A 27,409-nucleotide genomic window follows, 5' to 3' on the forward strand; every position below is an offset into this window, starting at 1 on the left:
ATGTGATCGGAGCCTTAGTTACAGGATCTATCGGTCGTGGTCGGTGACGTCTTGTAGATGTGATCGGAGCCTTAGTTACAGGATCCGTCGATCGTGGTCGGTGACGTCTTGTAGATGTGATCGGAGCCTCAGTTACAGGATCCGTCGGTCGTGGTCGGTGACGTCTTGTAGATGTGATCGGAGCCTCAGTTACAGGATCCATCGGTCGTGGTCGGTGACGTCTTGTAGATGTGATCGGAGCCTCAGTTACAGGATCCATCGGTCGTGGTCGGTGACGTCTTGTAGATATGATCGGAGCCTTAGTTACAGGATCCATCGGTCGTGGTCGGTGACGTCTTGTAGATGTGATCGGAGCCTTAGTTACAGGATCCATCGGTCGTGGCCGGTGACGTCTTGTAGATGTGATCGGAGCCTTAGTTACAGAATCCATCGGTCGTGGTCGATGACATCTTGTAGATGTCATCGGAGCCTTAGTTACATGATCCATCGGTCGTGGTCGGTGACGTCTTGTAGATGTGATCGGAGCCTTAGTTACAGGATCCATCGGTCGTAGCCGGTGACGTCTTGTAGATGTGATCGGAGCCTTAGTTACAGGATTCATCGGCCGTGGTCGGTGACGTCTTGTAGATGTGATCGTAGCCTTAGTTACAGGATCCATCGGTCGTGTGTGACGTCTTGTAGATGTGATCGGAACCTTAGTTACAGGATCCATCGGTCGTGTGTGACGTCTTGTAGATGTGATCGGAGCCTTAGTTACAGCATCCATCGGTCGTGGTCGGTGTGACGAACAGCCCACCGCCGTTCGTCCACTTACGGGCGACACTAACGGGAGTCCCGCTGCCACCAAAACGCGACGGACAGCGGACCCTGTGTCACCACTATGTCACAGTCCCACCACTGACACGGGTGTATCAGCGGACGGAGGGGCGTGACACAATGCCGGCACACGGCTATCACAGGCGCAGTGGGGCTTATCTTAGTTATCCCAACACTGGCACCATGTGACCAAAAATATCCAGCAAGCTAATCTCGCTCTACAATTTGCCGCAGGGGGAGTTTAATTTGGATGCCCCACCACTGCTATCAATCTTCCAAGTACTGCGCGGATTTATGTATATCCCACTTTCTCAGTTCCACCTTGGAACTCGCAGCTCTCCGGCGCCCCCCTTACCCTCAGGTCAGTCAGGGAACTGCACCTAGGATAATTGGTCGCCGGACGGGCTGCCTGTTGTGAACCGGCAATTAGGCTTCTGCAGTAAGGGAATTATCAATGCTGTGGCTGCAGACCCTTATTCAGCAATATAAGACCCTTCTGTACTGCCAGCAAGCCGTAATAGCCGTGCACAACGCGCTGCCACCAGTCACGGTTACTTAATTCACAGTGTTAAATTAAGAGGGTCCGTGGCAAACCCTTTGAATTAGTAGCGATTATCTATCAAAGGCGTATAGTTCGATTCTTAGAGCATGGAGACAGATCTAAATAATTTCATTTATTTTCCGAAAGAGGACAGTGATTACAGATAAAAGTTGCTATAAAATTGAGACATAAAATATGTACAGTACAGGTATAAAATAAAAGTGGAGAAAACAAAGAGATTACACTCACAGTTCCATATTGTTCCTTAGGCAGACCATGCGGCTAAGGTGGGTGGAGGCGGAGCTGCACTTCTCCGCTCATCTGGATCTTTCTAGCACGACGACTTGAGCTGTTCTGAGCTGGTTCTGCCAGGGAATGCCTTATAGACTTTCCTATGTGACATCACAGAGAGGTGCATTCTGGGTTGATCCCACCTCTCTTATCCAAGTTATGTTTTGGCTACAAAACTTAGATTAGCTATAACTTTATGGGAGAAGCTGGTATGGACTCATCAGTGGTATCATGTTTCCCAGCGTAATGAGCCCATCAAGAAAACATCAAACATCTATGCGATATGACCGTCCATTTGGGCGCAAATCATATCTCAGGTTCTGGACATCCGAGAGTTTTGCAACAGGCACCACAGCGAAGCTGGGTCTGCTCGGATCGCAGAAATATGATTTTTATATTTCTGCTGGGTATGGTTTTCGCGGGACAATCCCTTATTGTTTTATTCAAACTCCTGGTTTCAAACAAAGAGTTTAGTTCCCGCACTTTTTTTTCTCTTTCAGCTGAGAGAAGCCAAATGGTGTGAGGAAGATGGTCTAGCTAATTAACATTCCTGCTCTTCCAGAGGAAGTGGCAGGGTTGATAAAACCTGGGGGGGGAAGGAATTCCTATTACTGACAGTTTACAATGTCCTAGGATGGAGGATTTGTTAGCACATTGCAACAGAAAACATATCTTGCCGACATGGTACATCACAGTCGGTGTCGTCTTGTAGATGTGATTGGAGCCTTAGTTACAGGATCCATCGGTCGTGGTCGGTGGCGTCTTGTAGATGTGATCGGAGCCTTAGTTACAGGATCCATCGGTCGTGGTCGGTGACGTCTTGTAGATGTGATCGGAGTCTTAGTTACAGGATCCATCGGTCGTGGTCGGTGGCGTCTTGTAGATGTGATTGGAGTCTTAGTTACAGGATCCATCGGTCGTGGTCGGTGACGTCTTGTAGATGTGATCGGAGCCTTAGTTACAGGATCCATCGGTCGTGGTCGATGGCGTCTTGTAGATGTGATCGGAGCCTTAGTTACAGGATTCATCGGCCGTGGTCGGTGACGTCTTGTAGATGTGATCGGAGCCTTAGTTACAGAATCCATCGGTCGTGGTCGATGACGTCTTGTAGATGTGATCGGAGCCTTAGTTACAGGATCCATCGGTCGTGGTCGGTGACGTCTTGTAGATGTGATCGGAGCCTTAGTTACAGGATCCATCGGTCGTAGCCGGTGACGTCTTGTAGATATGATCGGAGCCTTAGTTACAGGATCCATCGGTCATGGTCGGTGACGTCTTGTAGATGTGATCGGAGCCTTAGTTACAGGATCCATCGGTCGTAGCCGGTGACGTCTTGTAGATGTGATCGGAGCCTTAGTTACAGAATCCATCGGTCGTGGTCGATGACATCTTGTAGATGTGATCGGAGCCTTAGTTACAGGATCCATTGGTCGTGGTCGGTGACGTCTTGTAGATGTGATCGGAGCCTTAGTTACAGGATCCATCGGTCGTAGCCGGTGACGTCTTGTAGATGTGATCGGAGCCTTAGTTACAGGATACATCGGTCGTGGTCGGTGAAGTCTTGTAGATGAGATCGGAGCCTTAGTTACAGGATTCATCGGCCGTGGTCGGTGACGTCTTGTAGATGTGATCGTAGCCTTAGTTACAGGATCCATCGGTCGTGTGTGACGTCTTGTAGATGTGATCGGAGCCTTAGTTACAGGATCCATCGGTCGTGTGTGACGTCTTGTAGATGTGATCGGAGCCTTAGTTACAGCATCCATCGGTCGTGGTCGGTGTCGTCTTGTAGATGTGATCGGAGCCTTAGTTACAGGATCCATCGGTCGTGGTCGGTGACGTCTTGTAGATGTGATCGGAGCCTTAGTTACAGGATCCATCGGTCGTGGTCGGTGACGTCTTGTAGATGTGATCGGAGCCTTAGTTACAGGATCCATCGGTCGTGGTCGGTGACGTCTTGTAGATGTGATCGGAGCCTTAGTTACAGGATCCATCGGTCGTGGTCGGTGTCGTCTTGTAGATGTGATCGGAGCCTTAGTTACAGGATCCATCGGTCGTGGTCGGTGACGTCTTGTAGATGTGATCGGAGCCTTAGTTACAGGATCCATCGGTCGTGGTCGGTGACGTCTTGTAGATGTGATCGGAGCCTCAGTTACAGGATCCATCGGTCGTGGTCGGTGACGTCTTGTAGATGTGATCGGAGCCGTAGTTACAGGATCCATCGGTCGTGGTCGGTGACGTCTTGTAGATGTGATCGGAGCCTTAGTTACAGGATCCATCGGTCGTGGTCGATGACATCTTGTAGATGTGATCGGAGCCTTAGTTACAGGATCCATCGGTCGTGGTCGGTGACGTCTTGTAGATGTGATCGGAGCCTTAGTTACAGGATCCATCGGTCGTGGTCGGTGACGTCTTGTAGATGTGATCGGAGCCTTAGTTACAGGATCCATCGGTCGTAGTCGATGACATCTTGTAGATGTGATCGGAGCCTTAGTTACAGGATCCATCGGTCGTGGTCGGTGACATCTTGTAGATGTGATCGGAGCCTTAGTTACAGGATCCATCGGTCATGGTCGGTGACGTCTTGTAGATGTGATCGGAGCCTTAGTTACAGGATTCATCGGCCGTGGTCGGTGACGTCTTGTAGATGTGATCGGAGCCTTAGTTACAGAATCCATCGGTCGTGGTCGATGACGTCTTGTAGATGTGATCGGAGCCTTAGTTACAGGATCCATCGGTCGTAGTCGATGACATCTTGTAGATGTGATCGGAGCCTTAGTTACAGGATCCATCGGTCGTGGTCGGTGACATCTTGTAGATGTGATCGGAGCCTTAGTTACAGGATCCATCGGTCATGGTCGGTGACGCCTTGTAGATGTGATCGGAGCCTTAGTTACAGGATTCATCGGCCGTGGTCGGTGACGTCTTGTAGATGTGATCGGAGCCTTAGTTACAGAATCCATCGGTCGTGGTCGATGACGTCTTGTAGATGTGATCGGAGCCTTAGTTACAGGATCCATCGGTCGTGGTCGGTGACGTCTTGTAGATGTGATCGGAGCCTTAGTTACAGGATCCATCGGTCGTAGCCGGTGACGTCTTGTAGATATGATCGGAGCCTTAGTTACAGGATCCATCGGTCATGGTCGGTGACGTCTTGTAGATGTGATCGGAGCCTTAGTTACAGGATCCATCGGTCGTAGCCGGTGACGTCTTGTAGATGTGATCGGAGCCTTAGTTACAGAATCCATCGGTCGTGGTCGATGACATCTTGTAGATGTGATCGGAGCCTTAGTTACAGGATCCATTGGTCGTGGTCGGTGACGTCTTGTAGATGTGATCGGAGCCTTAGTTACAGGATCCATCGGTCGTAGCCGGTGACGTCTTGTAGATGTGATCGGAGCCTTAGTTACAGGATACATCGGTCGTGGTCGGTGAAGTCTTGTAGATGAGATCGGAGCCTTAGTTACAGGATTCATCGGCCGTGGTCGGTGACGTCTTGTAGATGTGATCGTAGCCTTAGTTACAGGATCCATCGGTCGTGTGTGACGTCTTGTAGATGTGATCGGAGCCTTAGTTACAGGATCCATCGGTCGTGTGTGACGTCTTGTAGATGTGATCGGAGCCTTAGTTACAGCATCCATCGGTCGTGGTCGGTGTCGTCTTGTAGATGTGATCGGAGCCTTAGTTACAGGATCCATCGGTCGTGGTCGGTGACGTCTTGTAAATGTGATCGGAGCCTTAGTTACAGGATCCATCGGTCGTGGTCGGTGGCGTCTTGTAGATGTGATCGGAGCCTTAGTTACAGGATCCATCGGTCGTGGTCGGTGACGTCTTGTAGATGTGATCGGAGCCTCAGTTACAGGATCCATCGGTCGTGGTCGGTGACGTCTTGTAGATGTGATCGGAGCCTTAGTTACAGGATCCATCGGTCGTGGTCGGTGACGTCTTGTAGATGTGATCGGAGCCTTAGTTACAGGATCCATCGGTCGTGGTCGGTGACGTCTTGTAGATGTGATCGGAGCCTTAGTTACTGGATCCATCGGTCGTGGTCGGTGACGTCTTGTAGATGTGATCGGAGCCTTAGTTACAGGATCCATCGGTCGTGGTCGGTGTCGTCTTGTAGATGTGATCGGAGCCTTAGTTACAGGATCCATCGGCCGTGGTCGGTGACGTCTTGTAGATGTGATCGGAGCCTTAGTTACAGGATCCATCGGCCGTGGTCAGTGACGTCTTGTAGATGTGATCGGAGCCTTAGTTACAGGATCCATCGGTCGTGGTCGGTGTCGTCTTGTAGATGTGATCGGAGCCTTAGTTACAGGATCCATCGGTCATAGCCGGTGACGTCTTGTAGATGTGATCGGAGCCTTAGTTACAGGATCCATCGGTCGTGGTCGGTGACGTCTTGTAGATGTGATCGGAGCCTTAGTTACAGGATCCATCGGTCGTGGTCGGTGACGTCTTGCAGAAGTGATCGGAGCCTTAGTTACAGGATCCATCGGTCGTGGTCCGTGACGTCTTGCAGATGTGATCGGAGCCTTAGTTACAGGATCCATCGGTCATAGCCGGTGACGTCTTGTAGATGTGATCGGAGCCTTAGTTACAGGATCCATCGGTCGTGGTCGGTGACGTCTTGTAGATGTGATCGGAGCCTTAGTTACAGGATCCATCGGTCGTGGTCGATGACATTTTGTAGATGTGATCGGAGCCTTAGTTACAGGATCCATCGGTCGTGGTCGGTGACGTCTTGTAGATGTGATCGGAGCCTCAGTTACAGGATCCATCGGTCGTGGTCGGTGATGTCTTGTAGATGTGATCGGAGCCTTAGTTACAGGATCCATCGGTCGTGGTCGGTGACGTCTTGTAGATGTGATCGGAGCCTTAGTTACAGGATCCATCGGTCGTAGCCGGTGACGTCTTGTAGATGTGATCGGAGCCTTAGTCACAGGATACATCGGTCGTGGTCGGTGAAGTCTTGTAGATGAGATCGGAGCCTTAGTTACAGGATTCATCGGCCGTGGTCGGTGACGTCTTGTAGATGTGATCGTAGCCTTAGTTACAGGATCCATCGGTCGTGTGTGACGTCTTGTAGATGTGATCGGAGCCTTAGTTACAGGATCCATCGGTCGTGTGTGACGTCTTGTAGATGTGATCGGAGCCTTAGTTACAGCATCCATCGGTCGTGGTCGGTGTCGTCTTGTAGATGTGATCGGAGCCTTAGTTACAGGATCCATCGGTCGTGGTCGGTGACGTCTTGTAAATGTGATCGGAGCCTTAGTTACAGGATCCATCGGTCGTGGTCGGTGGCGTCTTGTAGATGTGATCGGAGCCTTAGTTACAGGATCCATCGGTCGTGGTCGGTGACGTCTTGTAGATGTGATCGGAGCCTCAGTTACAGGATCCATCGGTCGTGGTCGGTGACGTCTTGTAGATGTGATCGGAGCCTTAGTTACAGGATCCATCGGTCGTGGTCGGTGACGTCTTGTAGATGTGATCGGAGCCTTAGTTACAGGATCCATCGGTCGTGGTCGGTGACGTCTTGTAGATGTGATCGGAGCCTTAGTTACTGGATCCATCGGTCGTGGTCGGTGACGTCTTGTAGATGTGATCGGAGCCTTAGTTACAGGATCCATCGGTCGTGGTCGGTGTCGTCTTGTAGATGTGATCGGAGCCTTAGTTACAGGATCCATCGGCCGTGGTCAGTGACGTCTTGTAGATGTGATCGGAGCCTTAGTTACAGGATCCATCGGCCGTGGTCAGTGACGTCTTGTAGATGTGATCGGAGCCTTAGTTACAGGATCCATCGGTCGTGGTCGGTGTCGTCTTGTAGATGTGATCGGAGCCTTAGTTACAGGGTCCATCGGTCGTGGTCGGTGATGTCTTGTAGATGTGATCGGAGCCTTAGTTACAGGATCCATCGGTCGTGGTCGGTGACGTTTTGTAGATGTGATCGGAGTCTTAGTTACTGGATCCATCGGTCGTGGTCGGTGACGTCTTGTAGATGTGATCGGAGCTTTAGTTACATTGTCATATTCACTTCAGAATGAGCGACAGCAAACCAGAGCAGCAAACGTCCTCCTTTTTGGTTACTTTATTAGTCCAGAAAAATCAGCAAGTTTTGGCCTCACAATGCTTTTATCAAGCCATATAGATAGAGATATGCATTCAGTATCTCACATTATATTGTCCCTTATATTTTCCATCTTCTCCTTCATCATGAAGACGCCAGCAGAACGAGATCCCTCCAGCTGATCCAGTGCTCATCCCTCCTCCTCCTGAATGACCCCCGAGGATGGACGAGAACAGGAATGAGACCACCAGGAGATTATTCCACTGCGCCCTGGAGATCATCTCCCTGCTGAGCGGAGAGGTAACTCCTCTACATTTCTATCAGCTTTATTGTGTGATGTGACGAGTCCGACACCGGGAGGAGGAAATCCAGAATAGGAGAGAAGGATTCTCTACTGTAAGAGCAGGGATTCTGTGGAGCTCTCTGCCCGGAGGAGTTGTCATGGGGACTCCCTATAAGAGCTGTAGAGGGGCCGGGATGTCTGTCCGGAGTGTAATAATATTCCCGGTTATGGCCCCAGATTACTGGAGACGGTTATTGATCCCAGGATTTCTACTGATTGTCAGATCTGGAGTCGGGAAGGAATTCTTCTCCCTAAGTGTTTCTCTCCATACACAGGATTACACAATAGTGAGGAAGACACCGGGGGACTGTGTGACTCCCATCATCCATCTCCAGGAGTCAGGAGGGCGGAGCCCGGGCCCCATCACAGAGCCTCCCCCGCACTCCCCGATACATGAGAGGAACAAGAAGATCCTGGAGCTCAGCAACAAGATGATCGAGCTGCTGAGCGGAGAGGTGACTGCTGGGACATTATACAGGACTGGAGGATTCTGGGTGATGAGTGGAGAGGTGACTGCTGGGACATTATACAGGGCGGCACTGGAGGATTCTGGGTGATGAGCGGAGAGATGACTGCTGGGACATTATACAGGAGGGCACTGGAGGATTCTGGGTGATGAGTGGAGAGGTGACTGCTGGGACATTATACAGGAGGGCACTGGAGGATTCTGGGTGATGAGCGGAGAGGTGACTGCTGGGACATTATACAGGAGGGCACTGGAGGATTCTGGGTGATGAGCGGAGAGATGACTGCTGGGACATTATACAGGAGGGCACTGGAGGATTCTGGGTGATGAGTGGAGAGATGACTGCTGGGACATTATACAGGAGGGCACTGGAGGATTCTGGGTGATGAGCGGAGAGGTGACTGCTGGGACATTATACAGGACGGCACTGGAGGATTCTGGGTGATGAGAGGAGAGGTGACTGCTGGGACATTATACAGGACAGCACTGGAGGATTCTGAGTGATGAGCGGAGAGGTGACTGCTGGGACATTATACAGGACGGCACTGGAGGATTCTGGGTGATGAGCGGAGAGGTGACTGCTGGGACATTATACAGGACGGCACTGGAGGATTCTGGGTGATGAGAGGAGAGGTGACTGCTGGGACATTATACAGGATGGCACTGGAGGATTCTGGGTGATGAGCGGAGAGGTGACTGGTGGGACATTATACAGGACGGCACTGGAGGATTCTGGGTGATGAGAGGAGAGGAGACTGCTGGGACATTATACAGGACGGCACTGGAGGATTCTGGGTGATGAGAGGAGAGGTGACTGCTGGGACATTATACAGGACGGCACTGGAGGATTCTGGGTGATGAGCGGAGAGGTGACTGGTGGGACATTATACAGGACGGCACTGGAGGATTCTGGGTGATGAGAGGAGAGGAGACTGCTGGGACATTATACAGGATGGCACTGGAGGATTCTGGGTGATGAGCGGAGAGGTGACTGCTGGGACATTATACAGGACGGCACTGGAGGATTCTGGGTGATGAGCGGAGAGGTGACTGCTGGGACATTATACAGGATGGCACTGGAGGATTCTGGGTGATGAGCGGAGAGGTGACTGCTGGGACATTATACAGGATGGCACTGGAGGATTCTGGGTGATGAGAGGAGAGGTGACTGGTGGGACATTATACAGGACGGCACTGGAGGATTCTGGGTGATGAGAGGAGAGGAGACTGTTGGGACATTATACAGGACGGCACTGGAGGATTCTGGGTGATGAGCGGAGAGGTGACTGGTGGGACATTATACAGGACGGCACTGGAGGATTCTGGGTGATGAGCGGAGAGGTGACTGCTGGGACATTATACAGGAGGGCACTGGAGGATTCTGGGTGATGAGCGGAGAGGTGACTGCTGGGACATTATACAGGACTGCACTGGAGGATTCTGGGTGATGAGAGGAGAGGTGACTGCTGGGACATTATACAGGACTGCACTGGAGGATTCTGGGTGATGAGCGGAGAGGTGACTGCTGGGACATTATACAGGAGGGCACTGGAGGATTCTGGGTGATGAGCGGAGAGGTGACTGCTGGGACATTATACAGGACGGCACTGGAGGATTCTGGGTGATGAGCGGAGAGGTGACTGCTGGGACATTATACAGGAGGGCACTGGAGGATTCTGGGTGATGAGCGGAGAGGTGACTGCTGGGACATTATACAGGAGGGCACTGGAGGATTCTGGGTGATGAGCGGAGAGGTGACTGCTGGGACATTATACAGGATGGCACTGGAGGATTCTGGGTGATGAGAGGAGAGGTGACTGCTGGGACATTATACAGGACGGCACTGGAGGATTCTGGGTGATGAGCGGAGAGGTGACTGCTGGGACATTATACAGGAGGGCACTGGAGGATTCTGGGTGATGAGCGGAGAGGTGACTGCTGGGACATTATACAGGAGGGCACTGGAGGATTCTGGGTGATGAGCGGAGAGGTGACTGCTGGGACATTATACAGGAGGGCACTGGAGGATTCTGGGTGATGAGCGGAGAGGTGACTGCTGGGACATTATACAGGACGGCACTGGAGGATTCTGGGTGATGAGCGGAGAGGTGACTGCTGGGACATTATACAGGACGGCACTGGAGGATTCTGGGTGATGAGAGGAGAGGTGACTGCTGGGACATTATACAGGAGGGCACTGGAGGATTCTGGGTGATGAGCGGAGAGGTGACTGCTGGGACATTATACAGGACGGCACTGGAGGATTCTGGGTGATGAGAGGAGAGGTGACTGCTGGGACATTATACAGGAGGGCACTGGAGGATTCTGAGTGATGAGCGGAGAGGTGACTGCTGGGACATTATACAGGATGGCACTGGAGGATTCTGGGTGATGAGCGGAGAGGTGACTGCTGGGACATTATACAGGACAGCACTGGAGGATTCTGGGTGATGAGCGGAGAGGTGACTGCTGGGACATTATACAGGATGGCACTGGAGGATTCTGGGTGATGAGCGGAGAGGTGACTGCTGGGACATTATACAGGACGGCACTGGAGGATTCTGGGTGATGAGCGGAGAGGTGACTGCTGGGACATTATACAGGACGACACTGGAGGATTCTGGGTGATGAGCAGAGAGGTGACTGGTGGGACATTATACAGGAGGGCACTGGAGGATTCTGGGTGATGAGCGGAGAGGTGACTGCTGGGACATTATACAGGACGGCACTGGAGGATTCTGGGTGATGAGCGGAGAGGTGACTGCTGGGACATTATACAGGACGACACTGGAGGATTCTGGGTGATGAGCAGAGAGGTGACTGGTGGGACATTATACAGGAGGGCACTGGAGGATTCTGGGTGATGAGCGGAGAGGTGACTGCTGGGACATTATACAGGACGGCACTGGAGGATTCTGGGTGATGAGAGGAGAGGTGACTGCTGGGACATTATACAGGACGACACTGGAGGATTCTGGGTGATGAGAGGAGAGGTGACTGCTGGGACATTATACAGGACGGCACTGGAGGATTCTGGGTGATGAGCGGAGAGGTGACTGCTGGGACATTATACAGGAGGGCACTGGAGGATTCTGGGTGATGAGCGGAGAGATGACTGCTGGGACATTATACAGGACGACACTGGAGGATTCTGGGTGATGAGCAGAGAGGTGACTGGTGGGACATTATACAGGAGGGCACTGGAGGATTCTGGGTGATGAGCGGAGAGGTGACTGCTGGGACATTATACAGGACGACACTGGAGGATTCTGGGTGATGAGCGGAGAGGTGACTGCTGGGACATTATACAGGACGGCACTGGAGGATTCTGGGTGATGAGCGGAGAGGTGACTGGTGGGACATTATACAGGACGGCACTGGAGGATTCTGGGTGATGAGCGGAGAGGTGACTGGTGGGACATTATACAGGACGGCACTGGAGGATTCTGGGTGATGAGCGGAGAGGTGACTGCTGGGACATTATACAGGAGGGCACTGGAGGATTCTGAGTGATGAGAGGAGAGGTGACTGCTGGGACATTATACAGGACGGCACTGGAGGATTCTGGGTGATGAGCGGAGAGGTGACTGCTGGGACATTATACAGGAGGGCACTGGAGGATTCTGGGTGATGAGCGGAGAGGTGACTGCTGGGACATTATACAGGACGGCACTGGAGGATTCTGGGTGATGAGCGGAGAGGTGACTGCTGGGACATTATACAGGAGGGCACTGGAGGATTCTGGGTGATGAGCGGAGAGGTGACTGCTGGGACATTATACGGAACGGCACTGGAGGATTCTGGGTGATGAGCGGAGAGGTGACTGCTGGGACATTATACAGGACGGCACTGGAGGATTCTGGGTGATGAGCGGAGAGGTGACTGCTGGGACATTATACAGGAGGGCACTGGAGGATTCTGGGTGATGAGCGGAGAGGTGACTGCTGGGACATTATACAGGAGGGCACTGGAGGATTCTGGGTGATGAGCGGAGAGGTGACTGCTGGGATATTATACAGGACGGCACTGGAGGATTCTGGGTGATGAGCGGAGAGGTGACTGCTGGGACATTATACAGGAGGGCACTGGAGGATTCTGGGTGATGAGCGGAGAGGTGACTGCTGGGACATTATACAGGACGGCACTGGAGGATTCTGGGTGATGAGAGGAGAGGTGACTGCTGGGACATTATACAGGAGGGCACTGGAGGATTCTGGGTGATGAGCGGAGAGGTGACTGCTGGGACATTATACAGGAGGGCACTGGAGGATTCTGGGTGATGAGCAGAGAGGTGACTGCTGGGACATTATACAGGAGGGCACTGGAGGATTCTGGGTGATGAGCAGAGAGGTGACTGCTGGGACATTATACAGGACAGCACTGGAGGATTCTGGGTGATGAGCGGAGAGGTGACTGCTGGGACATTATACAGGACGGCACTGGAGGATTCTGGGTGATGAGCGGAGAGGTGACTGCTGGGACATTATACAGGACGGCACTGGAGGATTCTGGGTGATGAGCGGAGAGGAGACTGCTGGGACATTATGCAGGACAGCACTGGAGGATTCTGGGTGATGAGCGGAGAGGTGACTGCTGGGACATTATACAGGACAGCACTGGAGGATTCTGGGTGATGAGAGGAGAGGTGACTGCTGGGACATTATGCAGGACAGCACTGGAGGATTCTGGGTGATGAGCGGAGAGGTGACTGCTGGGACATTATACAGGACGGCACTGGAGGATTCTGGGTGATGAGCGGAGAGGTGACTGCTGGGACATTATACAGGACGGCACTGGAGGATTCTGGGTGATGAGCGGAGAGGTGACTGCTGGGACATTATACAGGACGGCACTGGAGGATTCTGGGTGATGAGCGGAGAGGTGACTGCTGGGACATTATACAGGACGGCACTGGAGGATTCTGGGTGATGAGCGGAGAGGTGACTGCTGGGACATTATACAGGACAGCACTGGAGGATTCTGGGTGATGAGCGGAGAGGTGACTGCTGGGACATTATACAGGACGGCACTGGAGGATTCTGGGTGATGAGCGGAGAGGTGACTGCTGGGACATTATACAGGACGGCACTGGAGGATTCTGGGTGATGAGCGGAGAGGTGACTGCTGGGACATTATGCAGGACGGCACTGGAGGATTCTGGGTGATGAGCGGAGAGGTGACTGCTGGGACATTATACAGGACGACACTGGAGGATTCTGGGTGATGAGAGGAGAGGTGACTGCTGGAACATTATACAGGACGGCACTGGAGGATTCTGGGTGATGAGAGGAGAGGTGACTGCTGGGACATTATACAGGACGACACTGGAGGATTCTGGGTGATGAGCGGAGAGGTGACTGCTGGGACATTATACAGGACGGCACTGGAGGATTCTGAGTGATGAGCGGAGAGGTGACTGCTGGGACATTATACAGGACGGCACTGGAGGATTCTGGGTGATGAGAGGAGAGGTGACTGCTGGAACATTATACAGGACGGCACTGGAGGACTCTGGGTGATGAGCGGAGAGGTGACTGCTGGGACATTATGCAGGACAGCACTGGAGGATTCTGGGTGATGAGCGGAGAGGTGACTGCTGGGACATTATTCAGGACAGCACTGGAGGATTCTGGGTGATGAGCGGAGAGGTGACTGCTGGGACATTATGCAGGACAGCACTGGAGGATTCTGGGTGATGAGCGGAGAGGTGACTGCTGGGACATTATACAGGACGGCACTGGAGGATTCTGGGTGATGAGCGGAGAGGTGACTGCTGGAACATTATACAGGACGGCACTGGAGGATTCTGGGTGATGAGAGGAGAGGTGACTGCTGGAACATTATACAGGACGGCACTGGAGGACTCTGGGTGATGAGCGGAGAGGTGACTGCTGGGACATTATGCAGGACAGCACTGGAGGATTCTGGGTGATGAGCGGAGAGGTGACTGCTGGGACATTATTCAGGACAGCACTGGAGGATTCTGGGTGATGAGCGGAGAGGTGACTGCTGGGACATTATGCAGGACAGCACTGGAGGATTCTGGGTGATGAGCGGAGAGGTGACTGCTGGGACATTATTCAGGACAGCACTGGAGGATTCTGGGTGATGAGAGGAGAGGTGACTGCTGGGACATTATACAGGACGGCACTGGAGGACTCTGGGTGATGAGCGGAGAGGTGACTGCTGGGACATTATGCAGGACAGCACTGGAGGATTCTGGGTGATGAGCGGAGAGGTGACTGCTGGGACATTATGCAGGACAGCACTGGAGGATTCTGGGTGATGAGCGGAGAGGTGACTGCTGGGACATTATACAGGACGGCACTGGAGGATTCTGGGTGATGAGCGGAGAGGTGACTGCTGGGACATTATACAGGACGGCACTGGAGGACTCTGGGTGATGAGCGGAGAGGTGACTGCTGGGACATTATGCAGGACAGCACTGGAGGATTCTGGGTGATGAGAGGAGAGGTGACTGCTGGGACATTATACAGGACGGCACTGGAGGATTCTGGGTGATGAGCGGAGAGGTGACTGCTGGGACATTATACAGGACAGCACTGGAGGATTCTGGGTGATGAGCGGAGAGGTGACTGCTGGGACATTATACAGGACGGCACTGGAGGACTCTGGGTGATGAGCGGAGAGGTGATTGCTGGGACATTATACAGGACAGCACTGGAGGATTCTGGGTGATGAGCGGAGAGGTGACTGCTGGGACATTATACAGGACAGCACTGGAGGATTCTGGGTGATGAGCGGAGAGTTGACTGCTGGGACATTATACAGGACGGCACTGGAGGACTCTGGGTGATGAGAGGAGAGGTGATTGCTGGGACATTATACAGGACGGCACTGGAGGACTCTGGGTGATGAGCGGAGAGGTGACTGCTGGGACATTATACAGGACAGCACTGGAGGATTCTGGGTGATGAGCGGAGAGGTGACTGCTGGGACATTATACAGGACGGCACTGGAGGACTCTGGGTGATGAGCGGAGAGGTGACTGCTGGGACATTATACAGGACGGCACTGGAGGACTCTGGGTGATGAGAGGAGAGGTGACTGCTGGGACATTATACAGGACGACACTGGAGGATTCTGGGTGAAGAGCGGAGAGGTGACTGCTGGGACATTATACAGGACAGCACTGGAGGACTCTGGGTGATGAGCGGAGAGGTGACTGCTGGGACATTATGCAGGACGGCACTGGAGGACTCTGGGTGATGAGAGGAGAGGTGATTGCTGGGACATTATACAGGACCACACTGGAGGATTCTGGGTGAAGAGCGGAGAGGTGACTGCTGGGACATTATACAGGAGAGCACTGGAGGATTCTGGGTGAAGAGCGGAGAGGTGACTGCTGGGACATTATACAGGATGGCACTGGAGGATTCTGGGTGATGAGCGGAGAGGTGACTGCTGGGACATTATACAGGACAGCACTGGAGGATTCTGGGTGATGAGCGGAGAGGTGACTGCTGGGACATTATACAGGACGGCACTGGAGGATTCTGGGTGATGAGAGGAGAGGTGATTGCTGGGACATTATACAGGAGGGCACTGGAGGATTCTGGGTGATGAGAGGAGAGGTGACTGCTGGGACATTATACAGGAGGGCACTGGAGGATTCTGGGTGATGAGAGGAGAGGTGACTGCTGGGACATTATACAGGAGGGCACTGGAGGATTCTGGGTGATGAGCGGAGAGGTGACTGCTGGGACATTATACAGGAGGGCACTGGAGGATTCTGGGTGATGAGCGGAGAGGTGACTGCTGGGACATTATACAGGACGGCACTGGAGGATTCTGGGTGATGAGAGGAGAGGTGATTGCTGGGACATTATACAGGAGGGCACTGGAGGATTCTGGGTGATGAGAGGAGAGGTGACTGCTGGGACATTATACAGGAGGGCACTGGAGGATTCTGGGTGATGAGCGGAGAGGTGACTGCTGGGACATTATACAGGAGGACACTGGAGGATTCTGGGTGATGAGCGGAGAGGTGACTGCTGGGACATTATACAGGAGGGCACTGGAGGATTCTGGGTGATGAGCGGAGAGGTGACTGCTGGGACATTATACAGGAGGGCACTGGAGGATTCTGGGTGATGAGCGGAGAGGTGACTGCTGGGACATTATACAGGAGGGCACTGGAGGATTCTGGGTGATGAGGGGAGAGGTGACTGCTGGGACATTATACAGGACGGCACTGGAGGATTCTGAGTGATGAGCGGAGAGGTGACTGCTGGGACATTATACAGGAGGGCACTGGAGGATTCTGGGTGATGAGCGGAGAGGTGACTGCTGGGACATTATACAGGAGGACACTGGAGGATTCTGGGTGATGAGCGGAGAGGTGACTGCTGGGACATTATACAGGAGGGCACTGGAGGATTCTGGGTGATGAGCGGAGAGGTGACTGCTGGGACATTATACAGGAGGGCACTGGAGGATTCTGGGTGATGAGGGGAGAGGTGACTGCTGGGACATAATACAGGACGGCACTGGAGGATTCTGGGTGATGAGGGGAGAGGAGACTGCTGGGACATTATACAGGACGGCACTGGAGGATTCTGGGTGATGAGCGGAGAGGTGACTGCTGGGACATTATACAGGAGGGCACTGGAGGATTCTGGGTGATGAGAGGAGAGGTGACTGCTGGGACATTATACAGGACGGCACTGGAGGATTCTGGGTGATGAGCGGAGAGGTGACTGCTGGGACATTATACAGGACGGCACTGGAGGATTCTGGGTGATGAGCGGAGAGGTGACTGCTGGGACATTATACAGGAGGGCACTGGAGGATTCTGGGTGATGAGCGGAGAGGTGACTGCTGGGACATTATACAGGATGGCACTGGAGGATTCTGGGTGATGAGCGGAGAGGTGACTGCTGGGACATTATACAGGACGGCACTGGAGGATTCTGAGTGATGAGCGGAGAGGTGACTGCTGGGACATTATACAGGAGGGCACTAGAGGATTCTGGGTGATGAGCGGAGAGGTGACTGCTGGGACATTATACAGGACGGCACTGGAGGATTCTGGGTGATGAGGGGAGAGGAGACTGCTGGGACATTATACAGGACGGCACTGGAGGATTCTGGGTGATGAGCGGAGAGGTGACTGCTGGGACATTATACAGGAGGGCACTGGAGGATTCTGGGTGATGAGAGGAGAGGTGACTGCTGGGACATTATACAGGAAGGCACTGGAGGATTCTGGGTGATGAGCGGAGAGGTGACTGCTGGGACATTATACAGGAGGGCACTGGAGGATTCTGGGTGATGAGCGGAGAGGTGACTGCTGGGACATTATACAGGAGGACACTGGAGGATTCTGGGTGATGAGGGGAGAGGAGACTGCTGGGACATTATACAGGACGGCACTGGAGGATTCTGGGTGATGAGGGGAGAGGTGACTGCTGGGACATTATACAGCACTGGAGGATTCTGGGTGATGAGCGGAGAGGTGACTGCTGGGACATTATACAGGAGGGCACTGGAGGATTCTGGGTGATGAGAGGAGAGGTGACTGCTGGGACATTATACAGGATGGCACTGGAGGATTCTGGGTGATGAGCGGAGAGGTGACTGCTGGGACATTATACAGGAAGGCACTGGAGGATTCTGGGTGATGAGCGAAGAGGTGACTGCTGGGACATTATACAGGATGGCACTGGAGGATTCTGGGTGATGAGCGGAGAGGTGACTGCTGGGACATTATACAGGACGGCACTGGAGGATTCTGGGTGATGAGCGGAGAGGTGACTGCTGGGACATTATACAGGACGGCACTGGAGGACTCTGGGTGATGAGCGGAGAGGTGACTGCTGGGACATTATACAGGACGACACTGGAGGATTCTGGGTGAAGAGCGGAGAGGTGACTGCTGGGACATTATACAGGACAGCACTGGAGGACTCTGGGTGATGAGCGGAGAGGTGACTGCTGGGACATTATGCAGGACGGCACTGGAGGACTCTGGGTGATGAGAGGAGAGGTGATTGCTGGGACATTATACAGGACGACACTGGAGGATTCTGGGTGAAGAGCGGAGAGGTGACTGCTGGGACATTATACAGGAGGACACTGGAGGATTTTGAGTGATGAGTGGAGAGGTGACTGCTGGGACATTATACAGGACGGCACTGGAGGATTCTGGGTGATGAGCGGAGAGGTGACTGCTGGGACATTATACAGGACGGCACTGGAGGATTCTGGGTGATGAGCGGAGAGGTGACTGCTGGGACATTATACAGGAGGACACTGGAGGATTTTGATTGATGAGCGGAGAGGTGACTGCTGGGACATTATACAGGACGGCACTGGAGGATTCTGGGTGATGAGCGGAGAGGAGACTGCTGGGACATTATACAGGAGGACACTGGAGGATTCTGGGTGATGAGCGGAGAGGTGACTGCTGGGACATTATACAGGACGGCACTGGAGGATTCTGGGTGATGAGTGGAGAGGTGACTGCTGGGACATTATACAGGACGGCACTGGAGGATTCTGGGTGATGAGCGGAGAGGTGACTGCTGGGACATTATACAGGACAGCACTGGAGGATTCTGGGTGATGAGCGGAGAGGTGACTGCTGGGACTTTATACAGGACGGCACTGGAGGATTCTGGGTGATGAGGGGATAGGTGACTGCTGGGACATTATACAGGAGGACACTGGAGGATTCTGGGTGATGAGCGGAGAGGTGACTGCTGGGACATTATACAGGACGGCACTGGAGGATTCTGGGTGATGAGCGGAGAGGTGACTGCTGGGACTTTATACAGGACGGCACTGGAGGATTCTGGGTGATGAGGGGATAGGTGACTGCTGGGACATTATACAGGAGGACACTGGAGGATTCTGGGTGATGAGCGGAGAGGTGACTGCTGGGACATTATACAGGACGGCACTGGAGGATTCTGGGTGATGAGCGGAGAGGTGACTGCTGGGACTTTATACAGGACGGCACTGGAGGATTCTGGGTGATGAGCGGAGAGGAGACTGCTGGGACATTATACAGGACGGCACTGAAGGATTCTGGGTGATGAGCGGAGAGGTGACTGCTGGGACATTATACAGGATGGCACTGGAGGATTCTGGGTGATGAGCGGAGAGGTGACTGCTGGGACATTATACAGGACGGCACTGGAGGATTCTGGGTGATGAGCGGAGAGGAGACTGCTGGGACATTATACAGGATGGCACTGGAGGATTCTGGGTGATGAGCGGAGAGGTGACTGCTGGGACATTATACAGGATGGCACTGGAGGATTCTGGGTGATGAGAGGAGAGGTGACTGCTGGGACATTATACAGGACAGCACTGGAGGATTCTGGATGATGAGCTGAGAGGAGACTGCTGGGACATTATACAGGACGGCATTGGAGGATTCTGGGTGATGAGCGGAGAGGTGACTGCTGGGACATTATACAGGGCGGCACTGGAGGATTCTGGGTGATGAGCGGAGAGGAGACTGCTGGGACATTATACAGGACGGCACTGGAGGATTCTGGGTGATGAGCGGAGAGGAGACTGCTGGGACATTATACAGGACGGTACTGGAGGATTCTGGATGATGAGCTGAGAGGTGACTGCTGGGACATTATACAGGACGGCATTGGAGGATTCTGGGTGATGAGCGGAGAGGTGACTGCTGGGACATTATACAGGACGGTACTGGAGGATTCTGGGTGATGAGCTGAGAGGTGACTGCTGGGACATTATACAGGAGGGCACTGGAGGATTCTGAGTGATGAGAGGAGAGGTGACTGCTGGGACATTATACAGGACGGCACTGGAGGATTCTGGGTGATGAGCGGAGAGGTGACTGCTGGGACATTATACAGGACGGCACTGGAGGATTCTGGGTGATGAGCGGAGAGGTGACTGCTGGGACATTATACAGGACGGCACTGGAGGATTCTGGGTGATGAGCGGAGAGGTGACTGCTGGGACATTATACAGGACGGTACTGGAGGATTCTGGATGATGAGCTGAGAGGTGACTGCTGGGACATTATACAGGACGGCATTGGAGGATTCTGGGTGATGAGCGGAGAGGAGACTGCTGGGACATTATACAGGGCGGCACTGGAGGATTCTGGGTGATGAGCGGAGAGGTGACTGCTGGGACATTATACAGGATGGCACTGGAGGATTCTGGGTGATGAGCGGAGAGGAGACTGCTGGGACATTATACAGGATGGCACTGGAGGATTCTGGGTGATGAGCGGAGAGGTGACTGCTGGGACATTATACAGGACGGCACTGGAGGATTCTGGGTGATGAGCGGAGAGGAGACTGCTGGGACATTATACAGGACGGCACTGGAGGATTCTGGATGATGAGCTGAGAGGTGACTGCTGGGACATTATACAGGACGGCACTGGAGGATTCTGGGTGATGAGCGGAGAGGAGACTGCTGGGACATTATACAGGACGGCACTGGAGGATTCTGGGTGATGAGCGGAGAGGAGACTGCTGGGACATTATACAGGGCGGCACTGGAGGATTCTGGATGATGAGCTGAGAGGTGACTGCTGGGACATTATACAGGACGGCACTGGAGGATTCTGGGTGATGAGCGGAGAGGAGACTGCTGGGACATTATACAGGACGGCACTGGAGGATTCTGGGTGATGAGCGGAGAGGAGACTGCTGGGACATTATACAGGACGGCATTGGAGGATTCTGGGTGATGAGCGGAGAGGTGACTGCTGGGACATTATACAGGACGGCACTGGAGGATTCTGGGTGATGAGCGGAGAGGAGACTGCTGGGACATTATACAGGACGGCATTGGAGGATTCTGGGTGATGAGCGGAGAGGTGACTGCTGGGACATTATACAGGACGGCACTGGAGGATTCTGGATGATGAGCTGAGAGGTGACTGCTGGGACATTATACAGGACGGCACTGGAGGATTCTGGGTGATGAGCGGAGAGGAGACTGCTGGGACATTATACAGGACGGCACTGGAGGATTCTGGGTGATGAGCGGAGAGGTGACTGCTGGGACATTATACAGGACGGCACTGGAGGATTCTGGGTGATGAGCGGAGAGGTGACTGCTGGGACATTATACAGGACGGCACTGGAGGATTCTGGGTGATGAGCGGAGAGGTGACTGCTGGGACATTATACAGGACGGCACTGGAGGATTCTGGGTGATGAGGGGAGAGGAGACTGCTGGGACATTATACAGGATGGCACTGGAGGATTCTGGGTGATGAGCGGAGAGGTGACTGCTGGGACATTATACAGGATGGCACTGGAGGATTCTGGGTGATGAGCGGAGAGGTGACTGCTGGGACATTATACAGGATGGCACTGGAGGATTCTGGGTGATGAGCGGAGAGGTGACTGCTGGGACATTATACAGGACGGCACTGGAGGATTCTGGGTGATGAGCGGAGAGGTGACTGCTGGGACATTATACAGGACGGCACTGGAGGATTCTGGGTGATGAGAGGAGAGGTGACTGCTGGGACCTTATACAGCACTGGAGGATTCTGGGTGATGAGCGGAGAGGTGACTGCTGGGACATTATACAGGAGGGCACTGGAGGATTCTGGGTGATGAGCGGAGAGGTGACTGCTGGGACATTATACAGGACGTTACTGGAGGATTCTGTGTGATGAGCGGAGAGGTGACTGCTGGGACATTATACAGGACGGCACTGGAGGATTCTGGGTGATGAGAGGAGAGGTGACTGCTGGGACCTTATACAGCACTGGAGGATTCTGGGTGATGAGCGGAGAGGTGACTGCTGGGACATTATACAGGACGGCACTGGAGGATTCTGGGTGATGAGTGGAGAGGTGACTGCTGGGACATTATACAGGACGGCACTGGAGGATTCTGGGTGATGAGAGGAGAGGTGACTGCTGGGACCTTATACAGCACTGGAGGATTCTGGGTGATGAGAGGAGAGGTGACTGCTGGGACATTATACAGGACGGCACTGGAGGATTCTGGGTGATGAGCGGAGAGGTGACTGCTGGGACATTATACGGCACTGGAGGATTCTGGGTGATGACGGTGTCGTTGTCAGGTTCCTATAAGGTGTCAGGACGTCGCTGTCTATCTCTCCATGGAGGAGTTGGAGTATCTAGAAGGACACCAGGATCGGTACCAGGCCGTGATGATGGAGGAGCTCCGGTCTCTTACACCACGAGGTGAGCAGCGCGGCTCCTTGTTGGCTCCGGTGGATGTGATGACGTCTCTCCGGCGTCCTCCTATAATAGATGAGTTTTCTCCAGACTTGCTCTGGTTTTCTCTACATTTTCTCTGTCTGACAACAGCTTTCATTTACCTGAATATTTTCTTCTGATCTGTGAGTCGCGGTTTCTCCGCTGTCGTCTCGTCTTCATCAGTCTTGAGTCTTCGTTCTCTTCTTTCAGAATCTTTCTCCTTCCTTAGAGCATCGGTCACATTTTCTCTGGAGAGGTCCCGTCCTTCTCTCCTGTGAGGTCTTTCGGTCCCTAAGTCTGTTGTGGATTGTTACTCAGCAGAGTCGGGGTTAATTTACGGGTGATTTTCCCCCTACTCCGCTGTCGCTCGTCCGTCCCTCAGAATCGGTGCAGGCTCAATGTCGTCATCAGTGGTGGTCGTTGTCCGGCTCCTCCCTCTTGGCTGACACTTGTGTGCCCCATGGGAAATAACTTATGTAAATTTCCTCTCCCCAGATATAGAGGACGGGGTCTCTAGCGCCTCCTATAGGACGCAGCAGTCCTAGAAATCAATATCAATGTTTCAATCTTTTCCTGATGGGTCAAATTTCTTTTTTTGCATTTTTTTCCTTCCCTTCTTCCATAAGACATAACAATTTTATTTTCCATCCACAGACGTTTGAGATCTTGTGTTTTTTTTTGCTTCTTAATTTTTTTTTTTATCGTATAATGTGCTGAAAAACAGGAAAAAAATTCCAGATGAGGTGAAACGAGTAATAAAAAAAAAATTAATTTCCAGATTTATATTTTGGGTTTTGTTTCTTGACATTTTTTGGGCAGTAAGAACAACCTCACTGCAACTTTCCAGGTCAGTTACGGTGAAACCAACTTTGTGAGGTTTTTTATAATATATTTCTGGATTATAATATCAGCCCTTTCCCTGAGACCGATCACTTTATCTGCCGTTATCGGCACTGTGTGACGGCTTCTCCTCTTGAATGGCGCACTGACCTTTTATTGGTACCATTTTTGTGATCTTTTGATCGTTGTGTATTTATTACATGTTAGAGAACCCCCCAGCACCCCGAATAGGAGATGCATGTATAATAGGTGCAATGTGAGATGCATACCCCTAATGCAGCAACCGACCGGCTGCGACCCCTGGGCAGAGGTAAACAAGATATCCCACTTCTGACCTCCCCCCACCTTTGTAAATCCCACGGTAAATGATAGGGGGTCGCCGGCCACCTGCGGCTATTGTAATGTACGTCTGGCGTCTCAATTGGAGTCTGTTATCTACTGGCCCGCCACATATTGATTGTCCTTGTCCACTATATGTATATATATTCTGAGACCGGTGAGTAAAATGTCACACTGGAAATACGTGGAGTAGCAGTGATCTTTTATATGTTCCCATGTTACAAAGCCATTCGAGCCAGCATCCTTCATCCAGAAGTGAGGAAAAGCAGATTGGACCTCCTGAAACACGGGGTGGTAATGTAAGAGGTATTACAGCACAGAAGACCCCGTTACATTACATTTTTGGGGAGGTGATCTTTATGTTCTTGATGGTTTTTTTTCTTATGGCGTTTACCGTGTGAGAGAAAACCTGACGTGACAATGACAAATATGTTTATTTATACTTTTTTTTTATTCTCATTTTTGGAGACAAAGCAAAACTAATGAGGATTACAACCTGAGATCCTATTCATACCGGGCTTTATAATAAAACCTGGGTGGCAGAGACAGGGGTGTTCTGGAAGCCAAAGGCGGTCATAGCCGGCTCTAATGCTGAGCTGGCTGTCAGTCAGTGCCGGCGGTGCGGTAACAGCCGCCGCTCTCTGTACACTGATTGGTGACTGTAGCTGCTCCGGCCGAAACGCCATGACCGGAAGCCGAAAGCTGCCGAGTGTGACTAAAGTTCATTTCCTCCCAGCAGTGGGGCTCTCAGTGCTGACACCGGGCAGGTTCAGTATGTTATTAATCTGCAGGTTAACCCTATGTCTGCAGGTTATTATCATTGTTTTACATGACAGGCTCCCTTTAAATGGCACTGTCAGTGGCAGTGAACTGGTTAAGTAGGAATCAGAGTTTGAGCCACAGATCCGCGCATGGTATCTTCCATGATTGAATACTATATATCAGGAAGGGGTTAATGAGCCTTATCACATGTCGTCAGAATGCACGGGACAGGGTGTCCTAGACTCGGGCTCAATGACAGCAAAATGTCAGGGGGTCCGCTCTTTCTCTTCATGGGGTCTGATCAGTACGATATAGGTGGGATGGGGACGCAGGTGTTGGCCCTGCAGGGACATCGGGCCGCACAAGTTTGAAAATAATAAGTCCAAGTCTCTCGATTGTTCAGTAGAATATGTATTATGGGGCTTTTCTGTGGAATCTGACCAATCTCTCCTTGGCTCCCCGTGTACATCAGTCAGCGCCCATGACCCCGGTGTCTGCTCTCTAGTTGTCCTTTCTACATCAATAGGCAATAACCACTGCGTACCGGGTGCTCCCCAGAACACCGTCGTCTCGTGCACTTGCTGACTATTTTTGTGTTTATATCGAGGCGGATGTTGGGATTTATCTCTCTTTAAAAATGAATAAAATACAGTAACTCGTGTTTTAATAGGAGGACGGCAGGTTCTCTCCTCTTAAAGTGATCCCAGAGGATCCTGTCCAGGAGGGAGGCTGTGTCCTCATGATGACCTCATGAGCTCTCAGAAAACAATCACTGGTAGATGGTATCCGTCCTTCCCCCAATCTCCATAACGGTGAATTAGTTGAGAAGAAACCGCTGGATAGAAATGTGGAGCTTTCTCCAGCTCCTCTGTGGTTCCATCCCTGGTGGATAGGATTCTTGGAGAAGTTGTGTTTCTTAGTACGGCTCCTCCATCTGACTGACAAGCGTCTTCTCTGTCCTTCTCCTCAGGGTCCTCATCCTCCGAGTGCAGAGCAGAGAGCATTAGGCTTTGGCCTTGCTGATTATCACTTCATACTTGGGCCCCACAATGTGCTGGGACCTCGGTACCGGTGGTGAGGACCACAACAATGTAATTTAGTCCCTGATACATAAACATAGAATTACTGGCTCTGACAGACGTGTCTCATATATAGACAGATACATGGCAGGTCATGTATTCAGTTTGTGTGTCTCCACAGATGGATCCAGGAGGGGAAATCCACCAGAGAGATGTACCCGTCCTCTGTATTCCCAGGACTGTCCAGAGGTGAATCACAACATCCTGGAGGATCATCAGGTAGATGACACTGAAGCCCCCACAACATCTGACTGAAATGACACAGGGCTGGTGTCACAGGGGATTACACCTAGGGGGCGCTGCAGGGTTAACAGGGATGCAGAGCGGACAGCAGTTCACACACGCCGCTACTAGCGGGGAGAGCAGGAGCCTGAAGCAAGCTGGGTGCACGAAGCACGGAGAGCCAAGGGAGGCGGAGCTAACAACCTGCCAGGAGGACGGGAGCGTGGGATCCAAAGCACGAGACGATAGCGTAGTCAGAGGAGAGCCGAGGGGCGGAAGCCAGACGGGAGAGTAGTCAGGGGTGAGCTGATGGGTCAAGGAACCAGGAAAGATGGAACAGTACAGAAGCGGAGGAAAGAAGCAATAGTCAGGGGACAAACCGGGTCATACACAGCAGAGCTCAGTCAAACAGAGGCACAACGATTACAGATGAGTAACCCGGGTCAGCTCCTCTAGCCGAGTAAACGGAAGTATCACTGACAACGGACCCAGGAAACACCAGAATTAAATTGCTGCCCCAGAACTAAAGAGAGGTAAACTAAATTAACTCTGACCTGACTGGGACGGAGACAGAACCACCCCGTCCTGAGACATGACAGTGCCCCCCTCTCAACGGGGTGCCACTGGACCCCCAAGCTTCCAAGGAAACCGGGCATGAAAGGATCTAACCAAATTATTGGCATGAACCGACCGCGCCGGAACCCAAGATGGGTCCTCCGGACTATAACCCTTCCAGTATACCAGATACTGAAGGGTACGATGGACCATCCGAGTGTCCATGATGCGCTCCACTTCGTACTTCATCTGGCCATCTACCAAAATGGGTGGCGAGGGAACCAATGACCCCTCCTTAACAGCCCCCAATGGTTTCAACAGGGCCCTATGAAATACATTGGGGATCCTAAAGGACGGGAGGCGCAACCGAAACACCACCGGGTTAACTACTTCCGTGATTTCATAAGGGCCAATAAACTTAGGCCCCAGTTTCGCTGAAGGAACCGTAAGTTTAATATTCCTAGTAGAAAGCCAAACTTTATCCCCAACCCGGAGCGTAGGTCCCACTGCCCGTCTTTTGTCTGCAAAAACCTTAAACTTCCTCTGAGCCTCCCCAATATTTGTTTGGACCTCCTGCCATAATTCCCCCAACCGCTGTACCACCACATCAGCCCCTGGGAAACCAGAGTCTAAACGGGAAAACTCCCCGATGTGTGCGTTAAACCCTTAATTGCAGAAGAAAGGGGACATGCCTGTGGAGTGATCATCCCGGTTATTGAATGAAAACTCCGCTACTGCTAAGGCATCACACCAATCATCCTGTCTAGTAGTAGAAAGACAGCGCAAAATTTGCTCCAAAGACTGGTTGGTCCGCTCAGTCTGACCATTGGACTCTGGATGATATGCGGCGAAAAGGACAACACAACACCCAACCTTTTACAAAAG

General features: G+C 52.3%; 2 protein-coding genes across 2 annotated transcripts in view; both read left to right on the forward strand.

Annotated features, from left to right (window-relative positions):
- The window catches only part of LOC141074952 (uncharacterized), a 156,643-nt gene that overhangs the window by 113,402 nt on the left and 15,832 nt on the right, over nt 1–27,409 (forward strand). The gene's annotated exons all lie outside the window — the stretch shown is intronic.
- LOC141074946 (gastrula zinc finger protein XlCGF66.1-like) overlaps nt 1–27,409 on the forward strand; it is a 45,834-nt gene that overhangs the window by 13,918 nt on the left and 4,507 nt on the right. Inside the window, exons 2-5 of the mRNA XM_073562275.1 lie at nt 7,865–8,012; nt 8,331–8,510; nt 22,589–22,712; nt 25,869–25,966. Of these exons, the coding sequence (XP_073418376.1) occupies nt 7,935–8,012; nt 8,331–8,510; nt 22,589–22,712; nt 25,869–25,966 (480 nt within the window). The 5' untranslated portion in view covers nt 7,865–7,934. The remainder of the gene's footprint in view (nt 1–7,864; nt 8,013–8,330; nt 8,511–22,588; nt 22,713–25,868; nt 25,967–27,409) is intronic.

This window comes from Dendrobates tinctorius, unplaced genomic scaffold (assembly GCF_039654945.1).
Source record: "Dendrobates tinctorius isolate UK_male_01 unplaced genomic scaffold, ASM3965494v1 ptg000342l, whole genome shotgun sequence".
NCBI classification, from domain to species: Eukaryota; Metazoa; Chordata; class Amphibia; order Anura; family Dendrobatidae; genus Dendrobates; species Dendrobates tinctorius.